Source organism: Macaca thibetana, chromosome 7 (assembly GCF_024542745.1).
Source record: "Macaca thibetana thibetana isolate TM-01 chromosome 7, ASM2454274v1, whole genome shotgun sequence".
NCBI lineage: Eukaryota > Metazoa > Chordata > Mammalia > Primates > Cercopithecidae > Macaca > Macaca thibetana.
In genome coordinates, this window is record NC_065584.1 from 118,217,331 (window position 1) to 118,232,940 (window position 15,610).

The following is a 15,610-nucleotide window of genomic DNA, read 5'->3' on the forward strand; positions in this document are numbered from 1 at the left end:
GATATAATAAGCCAATTAGAGTTCCATCCATCATATTTTCATTCCAGACAGGAAGTAGGAAATCAACAGGAGAAAGGCAAAAGGCACCTTCAGCTATCTGATCCCTTCCTAGAGATTTATTTCCAGGAGGCCCATCCAACAACTTCTGCATTCATCGTATTGATCAGAACTTAGTTACATAGCTGTAGCTCAAGGGAAGCTGGGTAATGTGATCTTTAGCAGGGCACAGTGCCACCCTGAACAAAATGGGGTTTGTTACTATGGAAGAAGAGGAGAATGAGTATTGGGCAGCAATGCCAGCTATATAAAGGAGAGGCTGCTTGAATCTGAAAACAAGAGAGATTAGATAAGAATGTCCCTGAGACTGGAACCAAGGGCAGTAAGGAACTCAGGAGATAAGAGAAGGATCCCAAAGTGATCTTGGCCTCATGAGTCTTTATATTTCTTAGCCTGGTGCTCCTCACGAATGGGTAGGAGGTACAGGCTACCCACAATTCAGTCTGATGTCCTAGAGCTTAGGGAACTGGCTTTTGGTAGCTGTTACCCTACATGGGGCAAGAGGCATCAGGTTTTTCAGACCATTTTGAGACGCAAATTTTTTTACCTTAAGAAAGACAATAGTTTAACTTGTGTCACTCTGATATTGCGATATAATAAATATGTATTTGCTCTTCATCCCTGCTTCCTGGCACAGAGCTCCTAAAACTCATGGAATTTCCTGAGGGAAAGGGGTGAAAGGAGCATCTTCTGTTATTCATAATAAGCCCCTTTCGACCATACCTGAGTTTATTCTAATGAGGTGACTCTTGGAGAATGGAGACTGGCTGCCAGATGTACCAGCTCTGCAGTTAGAGGGTGGGGACTCTGAGCCCCACCACCATTTACCCTCCCCTAACCTCTGGGGAGGGGAGAGGGGCTGCATATTGAGTTTAATAACCAGTGGCCAGTGGTTTCACCAATCATGCCTAGATCATGGAGCCACCACAGAACAAAACCCTAAGCTATGGGGTTTGGAGACGTCCATGTTGCTGAACACACGAAGGTTTTGGGAAGGTGGTGTGTCTGGAGAAGGCATGAAAGCTCCCTGCCACTTCCCCTATGCCTTGCCCTATGCATTTCTTTCATTCAGCTATTCCTTGGTTGTGTCCTTTATAATAAACTGGTAATAGTAAATCCAGTATTTTACTGAGTTCTGTGAGCTGTTCTAGCAAATTATTGAACCCAGTGAAGGGGTTGGTTGTAGCCAATTGGTCAGAAGTACAGGTCACAACCTGGGGCTTGAGACCGGCATCTGAAGTGAGGGGCAGGCTTGTGGGTCTGAGCCCTTAACCTGTGGGGCCTGCACTAACTCCAGGTAGTTAGTGTCATATTTGAAGTGTAGGTCATTCAGTCAGTGTCTGAAGAGTTGAAGAATTGTTTTATGTGAGAAAACCCCCACATGTTTGATGTCAGAAGTGCTGAGCAGAGAAACAGTGGGGTTTTTTTTGTTTGTTTGTTTCAGTTAGTTTCATGTCTCTGTAGACATTTGAAAATGGCAACTTACCCAGCCCTTGGAAGTATAATTTAATTTGAATATGTAAGCTACTTCACTGCAAGACAGCTTACAGAAAGGACTGAATTCCTGAAACTGCAGTTCAGCCTTCTTGGTGCTACTGCAAAATTTCTTAACTAGTCTATTTTTTTTTTATGAATAATGCTTATTTATAGGGAATCTTCAAACCATTTTAGAGGGCATAGATAAGGATAATTGATCTCTGCTTATACACTTCAAATCACAGTGAAAAACATACTATCTTACAAAATTTCATTGATAAAACTGGCTTTAAAGGAAAAGGGGTGGGACGTGAACTGTTGAGAGTGCTCAGAATTTCAGAGGTTTGACGATGACAAATGTCAAGGACAAGGTTAGATGTCATAGCGACCAAGACTTGCCTACCTTTGCTAGCCTTATATATGAAGGGAAGCATCTCCCAAAACTTAGAGCTTAACCTACTAATCAGTTTAAAGAAAAAACATAACCTACTTTTGACCATTTTGAAATGTTGATATCTGACATCAGTTTGCTAAGGTAATTCTTGAATCCTTTGGCAGATGGAAATAATTATCGTAGATCCTTCAAGAAATCTACTGTCATTATGTGCCTATTTCTAAATGTTTAAGGAATATATTGCTATTTAGTCTCCCTGATTATTGTTTTCATATGAGAATGCAGTATGATCTGGATAAATGCTTGTCGACAGTGTTGGTATAATTTTTAGGGTGTGAATACTTTAATCCCTACTGATTTTCAAATGCCTATTCATGTACTTTTGGACCCAGATCTAACTGGCTGAAAAGCCCTGATGCTGATTCTGACCAGCTCTTCCGCATGGTGGCAGAAGTCTTCATCCTGTGGTGTAAATCTCACGTAAGAACACATTTGGGCCCTGGGTTTAGAATGGCTGTGAAAGCTGCAGACCTTGGAAAACCGTTGATGATAAAAAGTCAAACGCTGTAAAATATTCGAAGAGATGTATTCTGAGCCATATGTGAGGACCATGACCCATGACCCTGCCTCAGGAGGTCCTGAGAACATGCGCCCAAGGTGGTTGGGTTACAGCTTGACTTTATACACTTCAGCGGGACAGAAGTTACTGACAGAGGTGTAAATCAATAAATGTAAAGTATACCTTGGTTCAGCCCGGAAAGGCAGGACATCTTAACAGGGGTAGGTAGTGGGCGTCCGGGTCATAGGTGGATTCAAAGATTTTCTGATTGACAATTGTCAATCAGAAAGAGTTATTATCTAAAAACCTGGAATCAATAGAAACAGTATCTGAGTTAAGACAAAAGATTGTGGAGACCAACATTCTTATTATGTAGATGAAGTCTCCTGCGTGGCCACCCATAGAGACAACAGCTGACAAATGTTTCATATTCAGACATTTCCAAGGTGCTAGACTCTCATTTAATCTCTTGAAGATCAGGAAAAGACCTGGAAAGGGAAGGGTATTCTTTATAGAATGTGAATTTTCCCCACAGGAGAGACAGCTATGCAGAGCGTTTTCAAAATATGTCAAATAAATATATTTTGGGGTAAAATATTTTTATTTCCTTCAGGGCCTGCTCTCTGTCTTGTGATGCTATACTAGAGTCAGGTTGGAATTTGGTGTCTTATTGCTACCAAGAGTATTCTGTCAGTCTTAAGATCTCTATTTTAATGTTAATGCTGGTCATATGCCTAAACTCTAAAAGGGAGAGGGTATAGTGAGACATGCCTGACCCCCTCTTCCCATCACGGATGAATTAGTTTTTCAGGTGTCTTTGGAATCACCTTGGCTGAGAGGAGGGGTCTATTCAATTACATGGGGAGCTTAGAATCTTATTTTTGGTTTACAGAACTTTCTTGTAATGTTTGCTTTTTCAATTCTTTCCCACTTAGAACTTCAAGAGGGAAGAGCAAAATTTTGTGATTCAGAATGAAATTAATAATTTGGCATTTTTAACTGGAGACAGCAAAAGCAAGATGTCAAAAGTAAGTCCTTAGAAATCAATTCCAAAAACTCTTCAACCTTAACCTCAGCCATGACTTGGATCTATTTCATATTTTCTGGGGATTAACACTGTACTGCATTTAGGTCAAACTATATAACCAACAGTCTCTGCTGCTGTTTCTTTGAGAACGAGCCAGAAGAAACTGCTCTCAAATAAGCGTGGTCATCACATTTTATGAATAAATAGCTGCTTGTATGTCAAAAAGCTTAAGTTTCACGACTTGCCTAAGGCATTTGAGAGGTCTCCAAAACAAAAGCTGCTGTTAGTGGTTTTAAAATAGAACTACTTCCTGTGTAGTGAGGATACAGAAATACACATGCCTAGAGCCACCTCTTGATAGCTAGGAAAAAATTACCTTGCTTTGTAGATTTTGACAGCACGTACTCTTACATCATGCTTGTTTTCCTCCTATCTGTAATATTCAATACCTGTTGTATTTCAGCTGTGTTGATCTCTTAATGCCTTCTGTTTCTTTTTCATGACAGTTGTACTCAGAAAGCCAAACATTTGTCCATTTCCTTAAGGAAATGTTTGAGAAAGGGCATATCAGACCTCTGTCTGAAGAAGGAGTAACCTAGAGAGAGAGCATAGCAGGAATACAAGCGGCACAACTTAGCCTCCCAGCTCCTCTTACGTCAGCTCTGCACACGGAGGCTTCTTTATTTTGATTTAAGAGACTTCTCAGACATACTCCAAGTGTACATTCAAAATCAAAGCCTACTTAAATGTTATGTTTCTTACCCTTGACTCCGTATCCCCGAGAAATGTGCCTCAATGAGGGTTGATTTTATATGTCAAGTATGAGTGACATGTAATACCTGAGATGTGCATCTCTGTCATTGCTGGTACAGTGCTGCCCTTGAGGAACATCAAGGTGGAGTGTGCATGGGGACCCTCAGAAGTAAAAGTCAACTCTGGAAAGATGAGAATCATGGGTTTGTAACAAAGCCCTTGGGCATCTTTCCAAATAACCATTTGGGATGGAGGTCTTATATATAAGCTGCAGACAAGGGGCTGGTATGACACCGAAAACGAAAACTTTAGCACCTGGAGCTCCAGCAAGCATAACTAACTCTGGTCAGTTGCAATCATTCTGAGCTTTCTGTTGCCTTTATTTATGTTGGCACATTTCTTCCAACATGCAGAAGTTGACTGATAGAGTTTATAGTATACTCTATACACTTTTAGTATGCATTACTTGATAAAGTTTGACAGACAAAATTACGTACACACAAAATAGAGCAATCATCTTCATGAGGAATCTTTGCTGCAGAGGGATCCTTTGTACTTTAGTTTTATTTGATTTTCCAAAATTCATTTTGCATTTGTCTTTTGGTAAACACATCTACTGTCATATGATGTAGATGAGGTTGGGTTTTTTCACATCCACCTTCCTGGGACAGCTAGCTTATCTTAAGTTGCCTCTGCAGGTCGTCTTACAGGTATCACAGCCTCTTCTTTGACTCACCTACCTACAGAAAGTCAATAAATCCCAGACAGATTCCATACTATCTTTTTTTTTTTTTTTAATTTTTTGAGATGGAGTCTCACTCTGTTGCCCAACTGGAGTGCAGTGGCATGATCTCAGCTCTCTGTGACCTCCGCCTCCCAGGTTCAAGCAATTCTCCTGCCTCAGCCTCCCAAATAGTTGGAGCTACAGGCACATGTCACCACACCCGGCTAATTTTTGTATTTTTAGTAGAGATGTGGAGTTTCGCCATGTTGGCCAGGCTGGTCTCGAACTCCTGACCTCAAGTGATCCACCTGCCTCGTCCTCCCAGAGTGCTGGGATTACAGGCATGAGCCACAGCTCCTGGCCCGATCTTCAAATTGGGGTAGATTCAATGGCTCAAGACTGAACCAGATTGTCAGGGAACGATCCCAAAGGAATGGAAATGACTCTGATACCAGGACTTGGATCCTGGATGAGCAGAAATGGCAAAGACATCTCAAACCTCTGGTAATGAATGAATGCTGAAGGTCCTTGGGTTTACATTTGGAAAAGATGAGGTAACAGAAAATGGCATTTTAAAACCCACCTACTAACAAACTAACCTGACATTTTGTTCATTCACATCACCGAATGAGGAAAAGGAGGTGTTTGTTTCTTGACAAAGGATGGTCATTTTCAGAAGGTGGGCCTCTTCCTTGCTGGTCCGGTTAGTCTGTAGAGGCAAAGTCTTTTGTTTCATTTCTATTGTTATCATATGCCAATTATTTCTGAGCCAGATGGGATAGGGTCAAAATTACAGTGTAATGAATGGAAGAGAGGACACTCCCTAGATGTTGAATACTATTTGCCATGGTCCTCAGGGTAACAAGTGTTCATGTTGTTCCTGTTGCCTGAGTTGGACACAGTGTAGTGGTAAATACACCAGAACGTGAAAGGAAGCTAAGTCTTCCGCCGGCCCAGCTGTTGGCTGGAGCTACACCTTGCATCATTCACTTAACTCCTCTGGGTCCCAGTTTTCCAATCTGCAGAATGGGGTTGAGCTCACTACCTGACTTCTCCCAGCTCTACTAAGATGTTCTGATTTAAAGTCAGTTTCAACCGTATCTCTAGGATAGAATAATATTTGAGAAATGTAGTGCATTATTTCAGACAGAGAGATACCATGCCTCCAATAAGCAGTAACTCATAGCCATTTCTGGTATTTTTTGGATGTGGAAGTACATACTGAGGGGTTAGGGGAGGAATATTCTTCCTCATCAGTTGACTCCCTATTGCATCTGCCTTCTCGCAATTAGATGTTCTCTCTACTACCTGATCTGAACAGTGACCTGTATTTGCTTTTATCTCCACTCTTAACTGAATTCTGGTGGTGTGAAAATGAAGTTAGCCTCAGTGTATATGGCAGGCTTTGTGGAGCTATGTGTATGTGAACGCCCTATGCCACACACACCATATATGCCATTGTGAATGGAAAGGCAGTGGAGAAAATATACAGTGAGCCTCGCTGTAACTACTTGATGAGTCGAAGGTCAGTTCAAAGATAACGTTATTTTTCTGGGGCAGTCAAAGCAGATTTTGCTTGTGAGAGCTCATTGTATATTTTGTGTATATAACACCAGTTTGCGAATGTATGTTAAGCTAAATGTAACTAAGCTGAGCAGGTGTTTTTTGTTTGGTTTTGAAATTTCTTTTGTTTCTGGAAAAATGACAGCAGCTTCCTCGGAAAGGAATGGTAAGTTAGAATGTATTCAGCCCAAGAAATGCCAATTCCTTGACCAAGGTTATAAACAATAAAATAAAAAAAAAGTGTCGTGATGCAGGAAATATTAGAGTGCCTCATAGTTCAGAGCCACTCCACTCTGTGAAGCATGATTTCAGTGGATCGAAAAAGGACAGGAAATACTTTAGAAGCTATCTTTGAGTTTTTCAAGGGCATTCACACTTACATGTGTGAGTGAATTTTCTTGCTCATTCTCCCTCTTTCATTCCCTCCCCTACCACTTTTCTCTTTTTTTTTTTTTTTTTTTTTTTTTTTGAGATGGAGTCTCGCTCTGTCGCCAAGGCTGGAGTGCAGTGGCGCCATCTCGGCTCACTGCAAGCTCCGCCTCCCGGGTTCACGCCATTCTCCTGCCTCAGCCTCCCGAGTAGCTGGGACTACAGGCGCCTGCCACCTCGCCCGGCTAATTTTTTGTATTTTTAGTAGAGACGGGGTTTCACCGTGTTAGCCAGGATGGTCTCAATCTCCTGACCTCATGATCTGCCCACCTCAGCCTCCCAAAGTGCTGGGATTACAGGCGTGAGCCACCGCACCCGGCCTTCCCTTTTGTTTTTATTCCCTTTGTTCTTGCACTGCTGCTGTGTACTCACAGGCATGTGTGCGTACTCTGTCTCTCTCTCATAAACGTGCACACGGGAACACACACTCATCCTCTTCCTCTCCCCTCCCCCCCCCCGTTTCAGCCTTCCCCTTTTCTCCCCCCTTCCCCTCCCTTCTCTCCACCTCTGCTTCTTTCCACCATTTCTTCCTTCCCTCCTGCCCTCCTCTCACTCTATCTCTTGCTTCTCATTCTCAGACTGACTGACAGAAAGTCTTCTTTTCCTCTGTCTAATGTTGGGTTGACTTGTCATTGCTTCAGTTACCTTCTCAGTGGGACAAGAGCTTCCCATAGCCCGGGCTTGCCTTTGTTCAGAATTCTGCCTGACACCAGCTCTCCCTGTGCCGTCCCCTTGTGATGTGTCCCCAAAGTCACTTACCCCACAAAAGCCTGTGTCTGTCTTTTAAGTTCTACACACAAAATCAACTGTCCGATTATAAGCTAACTACTGGTGATAGTTTATGATGTAAGCGTGGGGAGATGAAACAATTTTGAAGGTATAGGAATCTGTAAATTCCTATTAAGAAAATAAAACATGGGCCGGTGTGGTGACTCATACCTGTAATCCCAGTACTTTAGGAAGCTAAGGAGGGAGGATCACTTGAGGCCAAGAGTTCAGTAAGAGCCTGGGCAACATAGTGAAACCCTGTCTCTTAAGAAAAAAAAAAAGGAAGAAAGTGAAAGAAAATAAAATGTTTCTACCACCAATTTTTAAAAAGCATTTCATTAGAAAATTGCAGTGAGTTAACTAATCTTAGCAATATGTGACAGAACAAATAAAATTAGAATCTGTAGCCCCAACCAAAGGTATGTTTAAAGGTTGTAGCACAAGAAGGGAAATGCTGCATCTTTTAGGTTTTTTGGTGATCATGAATTACTTTGGCTATTCCTGGAGTACTTTCTGTTAATAAATCTTCCTTTTTCTTTTTTTTTTTTTTTTTTTTTTTTTTTTTTTTTTTAAAGACACGGTGTCCCTCTGTTGCCCAGTCTGGAGTGCAGTGGTGTGATCGTAGCTCACTGCAACCTCGCACTCTTGAGCTCAAGTGATCCTCCTGCCTCAGCATCCCTAGTAGCTGGGACTATAGCACCCACCACCACACCCAGCTGAAATTTTTTTTTTTTTTTTTTTGGTAAAGACAGTGGCTATGTTGCCCAGGCTGGTCTCAAATTCCTAGCTTCAAGTGATCTTCCCACCTCGGCCTCCCAAAGTTCTGGGATTACAGGCATGAGCTAGTGTGTCTGGCCTACACTACCTTCTTTTAACATAAGCACAAGCATTGCCCCTTAGCTCAGTTCTCCCCTCTCTGTAGCCACAGATGTGCTGGAGTTGCTAATGTGGTGGGTAGAAGGAAGAAAGAAAATTGGGCCCTTTGGTTATGTGACCGATTGTCTATAGCCCACCCAGCTGAAAGGAGGGAGGTAGAAGGGCAGAGACTTCAGATTTGGCCACCTACAAGAACACTCTAGATCTAAAGACCAGCCTGGGTCGGGTCTGAGTGCCACACACTCTGGAGGGCTGCTTCTGGGTTGACCTTACCTGAGAAGTAGATTGCTTGGTCTGGATGTAAGTCCTTTGACCAAATTAACCTCCATCTTAACCTCCCACTCGCTCTTCATGCCATGCTCAACTGGCTTCCAGAAGCATTGAGTTTCTGTTGTGTTGGCTGAGAAATGGGGGCTGAGAAGCTGTAACTAACATATAGTGCCTTATGCCTTAGAGCTCTGCTTTTACTGACTGACTCTTCTCCTTGTTTCTTTTCTTTTGTCTTTCCACACAGGCCATGCAAGTAAAGGTACAGGTCAAATGCATGACGTGTCTTTTCTGTCCTAGTATTAGAGATGCCAGGCTCTGGCCCCCTCTGCACTGTGATCACCATGGGGGTGGTACAGAATGGATTTTCCCGCCTGGAGGTCCCCCAGGCCTGCTCCAGGGAAGACAACTGCCTGTCAAAGAGTGAATGTAGGCCTACCCACCCTTGGAATGGGGAAGCCTGGGAAGCCAGCCAAGCCTCACCCTAACCGAGGTCTCCTTGCTATCTCTGCTCCCTTCTCCAGCTGCCCTCTCGGCAGCCACCACACTAACAGAGATAGGGATGACTGACAGGGCTTGAGAACCCACTACTCCTCATGGTGCTACCCAGGGTCAGAGTCCTATTTTTTTATTAGTGGTCTCAGCCCTTTCACACTGTAGATGTCCTGCCTCCTGTATAAGGCTCCCATGATTCAAAGAGAGTCTTCCAAAGACTACCCTGAGAGAATTTCCCAGTTACAGTTTCAGGTTATAACTGAACATTTTCTCTTCCTCTTAATTAATGTGTGTCAGCTGCCATTCTCCCAAACCCTCCGCTCTACACTATGCAGTGAAGAAGTGGAGATGCACAGGAACCAGGGCACATGCAGCTCTTAGGAAGGGAAGATGAAGCCCAGGCGAGATAGGCTTGCATCTGCATAGCTCAGAGGCTTACTTGCTGTGTGATCTTGGAAAACTTGCTTAACTTCCCTGAGCAATCCCAGTCTCATTTACAAAACTGGTTAATATTTCAGGGGTTTGGGGAGGATCATAGATGTTTTATGTAGCAGGCACATTGGAGTCATATTGCATATGCAGCATTTATGGTTAGAAGAACATGAGATCGGCCCAATCAAATAGAGAGTGAGCAGGAAATAATTTAGATTGTGTAATCAAATCCACATAGTCACACTTTTGAGCATATTTGTTCGATTGCATACTGTGTATTACCATTTATATTTTACATGTATATATACGTGAGACCACATAGTTTATCTACACGTAACAAGGTTCTATGTTTTATGGATGATTTGAAACATTTTCAAGGGTAATGTAGACTATAAATGAGTTTTTCCCTGAGTCGCAACCTTTAGAATTTGAAACCTGGTGGTAGAATGGTGAGGAGCTCCGCGAGCACTCAGCCAGCGATCGTCGGCACACGCACAGTCTGGGCGAGGCAGCTTTTCCTTCCTGCCGTTTTCTGGAACACCAGGAGCCTCCTTCTCTTAACCCCATTTCTTTCCCTCCGTTTATATTTCTTACTGCCCCTCCCACTGCTGTCCAGGGGCTGACTGGTGTTTTGGAGCACTGGACACAAGGTACCCCTGCAACCAACAGAATTTTCTGGCAATGTTTGGCCAGACTGGGGTTCTGCTGGCCAGGGATTTTGCTGTGGTTTTGGTGATACTGTGATGCAATCACCTGAAAGTGCAGCCACCACAAGTGCTGAAAGAATTGACACTCTTCTTGAAAGCGTCCATTAATAATTTTGAAACTCTTTTGCCCTTTGGAAAGCAATTTAAAGAGATTAGTCCCAACACAGTGTTAATTCTGACCCTACTCTTCTCTTCCAAAAGCCTTTTCCCATAAAATGAATTCTGCCCAAGCCTGGGAGGACCAGGTCTTGCATGCCAGTTCCAGGGGAGGCATCTGGCGTGCTCCCAGAGCCCTGTACCTGTATGCCATGATAAACCACAGTGCTGCCCCCTCATTGCTGCAAACACTCCATGGCACCTCATAGCACAAAACTTTGGTGAGCACCACTTCCTTCTTTCCTGGAGTCCCTGACTTGCTTCTGGCTACCCAGCCCTCCCCACTTCCCGCAGGTGCCCACTGAGGCCCAGTCCTGCAAGCACGTACCACATGAGTGGCTCTGCTTCTCTGGAACCTGGAATCATGAAAACTGAGTCACCGCAGAGCCTTGTCTCCTTGAATCCACCTGAACCCACCATGTGATTTCCCTGTGCTGGAGATGCTGAGGGTTCTCAGTGGGTTGCCTAGGGCTGCTATTGTGGCATAGCCCAGTGCGTTGGATTCCTCTCTTTTTTTTTTTTTTTCAACGTTTTGTTGTTGTTGTTGTTGAGACTGAGTCTTGCTCTGTTGCCCAGGCTGGAGTGCAATGGCGTGATCGCATCTCACTGCAACCTCCGCCTCCTGGGTTCAAGCGATTCTCCTGCCTCAGCCTCCCGAGTAGCTGGGGTTACAGGCATGCACCACCACATCCACTAACTTTTGTATGTTTAGTAGAGATGGCGTTTTGCCATGTTACCCAGGCTGGTCTCAAACTCCTGACCTCAGTTGATCCACCCGCCTCGGCCTCCCAAAGTGCTGGAATTACAGGTGTGAGCCCCCGCATCTGGCCTGGATTCCTCTCTTAAACCCACAACTTCACTGAGTGAACTCTCTCTGAAAAGGATGAGAAGGCATAAGCCAAAGATGGGTACGAGCTTCCATGGATTGAGGAGTTCCTTTCTTTCCTGTCTGCAGTGTTTCTCCTAACTTTCCTTCAGCTGGATTCCAAAGAAGCCCTACTTTTAGATTTTCCTTTTCCTGTAAGAATTTGCATTGGCTCGTGGTGGGGAGGCTGTGTGAGGTGCTCCAAAACACCAGCTTCAGCTTTGGAAACACAGAGCAATTATTCTGTGCTGGATGCTCTTTCACATTTTTAGTGATTCCCCAGCATCAGAATTCTCAGAACTTTTCCGGGGCCATTTTTGTCAGTTACCAAATCATTCTTTTTGTGAACACCAGTTTACTTGTTCAGTCCAGAAGTGAGTGAGCAAAGACCATAGGCATCTGTGATGTGTGTGTAGTTATGTGGTTCTGTGTGCATGCGCAGAAGGAGAAGGCTCAGGGTTATGGCTGGTCTTTTATGGCTACCTAATTCGTCTTTGTTCAACACATTCTTTTCACTGTCCTTTGAAGTGTAGTAAGGCCCAGCCTATACTGACAGGGCCACGAGGAGGCAGGCTGCCTCTGACAGGAGGCCGTTCCTTTGGGAGAATCACTGAGCCCCTCTCTGTTTATTTCAACATCATCTACTAGTCTGGAGGACAAGACCAGGAGCGGAAGAAGACAAAGCGGCGGGGAGACTTGTATTCCATCCAGACCTCCCTCATCGTGGCTGCACTCAAGAAAATGCTGCCCATTGGTTTGAATATGTGTACTCCAGGCGACCAGGAGCTGATCTCCCTCGCAAAATCGCGATACGGCCATGTAAGCTGCCTGTCTGCCTGGGCTGAATGTGTGATCCAGGTGGTGTCGTGATAGGCGTTCGGCCCCTGAAGGGTTAGTCCTCCTCCTCTGGGGGGGCGGGGAGCAGATGAGCAGAAACTAATGTGTATGGAGGCAACATGCCCTCATCTTTAAAACTGGTTTGGAAGTCAGTGTGTGCCCAATGGGACAAATCTCTGTAATGTTTTTCTTTCATTCTTCTAATAAAGATCCCAGCAAAACTGTGCCTTGACTCTCCACACATCCCCGTATGCTACTTGACAGTTCCATGGTGATCTCCAGGAATAAAATGTGACATCTCTTTCCACAGAGGGACACAGATGAAGAGGTCCGAGAACATCTGCGGAACAACTTGCACTTGCAGGAAAAGGTGATGACTCGGGACGGCAGCGAGAACTTACATGGGCTTTCCTTCCGGCTGGAATCTTCCGGCTTTTCACTTCCTTTACTCATGCTTCTTATATGTTCCAAAAACAGTTTTGGGGTATTTGTGTTTAATTGGTAGGACTAGCTCTCTCTTTTTATAATTATTGTTTTCAAAATTTACTGGTACATAAACCGCCCTTAATTTTGGGGTTGTTTTGCCCTTAATGTTTGTGCTTAGCTATTACAAAGAGGATGCAAAGAGGCGTCCAATGAAGCATCTATTCCAATTTCCCGTTATGTGAATGTCAGGCCACAGCAGCGGGGTGGAGATTAGGTCTCAGAATTTACTGACCGTAAGTCTTGTTAAACAGTGCAGTGGACACCTGGGGGAAGTTTTAGTACCTCCTGCTCTAAAGAGATTTTGAAACAAAATACTTTTGTGTCTAGTTGGTACAATAAAAAGATATAATTTTAATTTTAAAGGCTATTTGAGATGTTTTAAAGCCTGTGAATCTGAATTACTCTTTCCTCAAATACATTATGCCCTGAGATAGAGAACTAAGCCAACACAGAAAGTATTTCCTTTCTACCCCAAACACATAGGAATGGTGGATAAAATATACTAGGGAAAAAAAAAAAAAGGCCATAAAAAGAATTCTCAAGGGCCGGAAAAAAAAAAAATCTTAGGGGCTTGGTTTTTTAATAATTGTAAAGGAAGAGGAGTGTGGGACCTAATTACCCTAATTACCCACACTATGCATAAATACAGAGCAAGAAACTTCCATAAAGTTAGCCTTGAACCAGTAAAACCCACAAATATTCCACAGAGAAACCCGTTAAACCACTTGGAGAGCCCCCATCTCCTAAAATATAAGCTGAGATGCCAATAGGTAAAATTCCTCCTGAAGACAAGCTCATATTCTTTTTAAATTACAAAGAGCACATCAGGAAATCTATTAGAAAGTCAGCATATGAAACAAAGAGAAGAATTCAACCATAAGGAGCTATTGAAAGAGACATCAATGTAAATATAATTAAAACATTTAAAGAGATATAAAGGAAGTAATCGAACCCATAAAGCAATAATTGGATGCTATATTTTTAAAAAGGAGAAGGGGAGATGGGTTTGAAAAAAGACTTTATAGTCATTGTAAAAGTAAAAAGTAATCGAAGTAATCGTTGAAATTAAAAACCTAATGGTTAAAAATAGGCTACACATAGCTGAAATAATAATTAATAAATTAGAAGAGTGCTTTAAGGAAATCATCCAAAATGCAACACAGAGAGATGACGAGATAGAAAATATGACAGAAGCATTAAGAGACGTAGGAGTTAGAATGAGAAGTTCCTATACAGTATCTAGAGTGTTCCAGAAGATAACTGAGAAAATAAAAGTGAAGCCATAATAGGAGGAGAGTCTTGACTCCTACGGAACCATGGTAGGACCAAAAGGCTTCTTCAGTATAAGAGGTACAGGAAATTCCTCATCTTAGGAGTATGCTTCAATTTTCAGTCTGATGACCCAGCTGTAAAATGGCAGCTGAACCTCTACAAGGATGTTCTGAAGAGTGAAGAACCTTTCAATCCAGAAAAGACAGTGGAGCGTGTGCAGAGAATTTCAGCAGCTGTCTTCCACCTGGAACAGGTAAGGAGCATCTGCCCTAAGGGATGGGGAAGCAGAAACACCCTGGACAGTACAAAGCTCCTCTCCACACTCAGCTCTTAGGTACAAGTGCCCTCATAAGACTGAGAAAACAAGGACCAAGGATCATCCCGGATCACCCCCACGTGCCGTCTCGATGCCCTGTGATAGCAGACCTCTCCATTATTTCCCCTGCCAGTGTTTTGTGCATTCTTGCCATTAGCTCAAATGCCCTATTTAAGTCCCCTACCGTTAGTTAAGCTGCTATTAGGCAATAAATGACTAAAATTGGGAGAAAGAGGAACACCTAAGACTTTCGCAACCGAAATATCTGCTCCTGGGTGCCTTTTGCTAACTACAGTTGAGAAGCCAAAATTCTTCCAGAATGAAGAAGTCTGGGCTACAGGTGACTAGCTCCTGCCACCAGAAGATCAGCCTAATGTGCACCAACCCATGTGATCTCTTCTCAGGTGGAACAGCCTTTGAGGTCCAAGAAGGCCGTCTGGCACAAACTGCTATCAAAGCAACGGAAACGGGCAGTGGTGGCCTGCTTCAGGATGGCCCCTCTCTACAACCTGCCCAGGCAAGTATTTTGTCTTTTTTTTTTTCCTGGCATGTAAGCCAGTGATGGGAATGGAGGTATCCTCCCACAGCTGTGCTCTCTCACTCTTAATCCAAGGAATAGAAATTGGAATCCTTGGCCTATGGAGCTAGTGCAGTCTGCATAGTATAAGGGCCTGGCTAAGACAATCAAGCATAAAAACTGAAACCAGATGAGACTCTCTAGAGCCCATTCCTGTCAGGTCCACCATCTGTACCCTAAAGTCAGCCAAGTAAGCATATGGAAGTATACTACTTTTGCTGAGGTGGGATTCTTGGTTAGCATGTAAAGGCTTCTGGAAAAAAAAGAAACTTGTCAGAAACATTTTACCCCAAATTCCATCAACAGGTCCAATATCACCATTGGACACTAAAATCACTTGACACTAAAATCACCATTTCCTCAGCAGGTACAGAAATGTAACTTGAACATCTTTTAGTACAGTGTACTAGCTGTCAAAATATAGAAAGGCTGGAGATGTCTCAAGAGGCTTGCCAGAGGCGCAATGCCTTTGGGTGTTTTAGCTTATACTTTGAAGTAAAATATATTTGGAGCTTTTTCTGAAAAGTTTGGGACATATCCTTGTCAATAGAGGGACTAGTATCAGTGACAGACT

The 15,610-nt window shown here is 43.3% G+C and overlaps 1 protein-coding gene across 1 annotated transcript in view; it reads left to right on the top strand.

The window, feature by feature from the left end:
* RYR3 (ryanodine receptor 3) overlaps nt 1-15,610 on the top strand; it is a 566,751-nt gene that overhangs the window by 497,326 nt on the left and 53,815 nt on the right. Inside the window, exons 68-73 of the mRNA XM_050797588.1 lie at nt 2,320-2,407; nt 3,422-3,514; nt 12,197-12,367; nt 12,696-12,755; nt 14,265-14,396; nt 14,864-14,976. Coding sequence (XP_050653545.1) covers nt 2,320-2,407; nt 3,422-3,514; nt 12,197-12,367; nt 12,696-12,755; nt 14,265-14,396; nt 14,864-14,976 — 657 coding nt within the window. The remainder of the gene's footprint in view (nt 1-2,319; nt 2,408-3,421; nt 3,515-12,196; nt 12,368-12,695; nt 12,756-14,264; nt 14,397-14,863; nt 14,977-15,610) is intronic.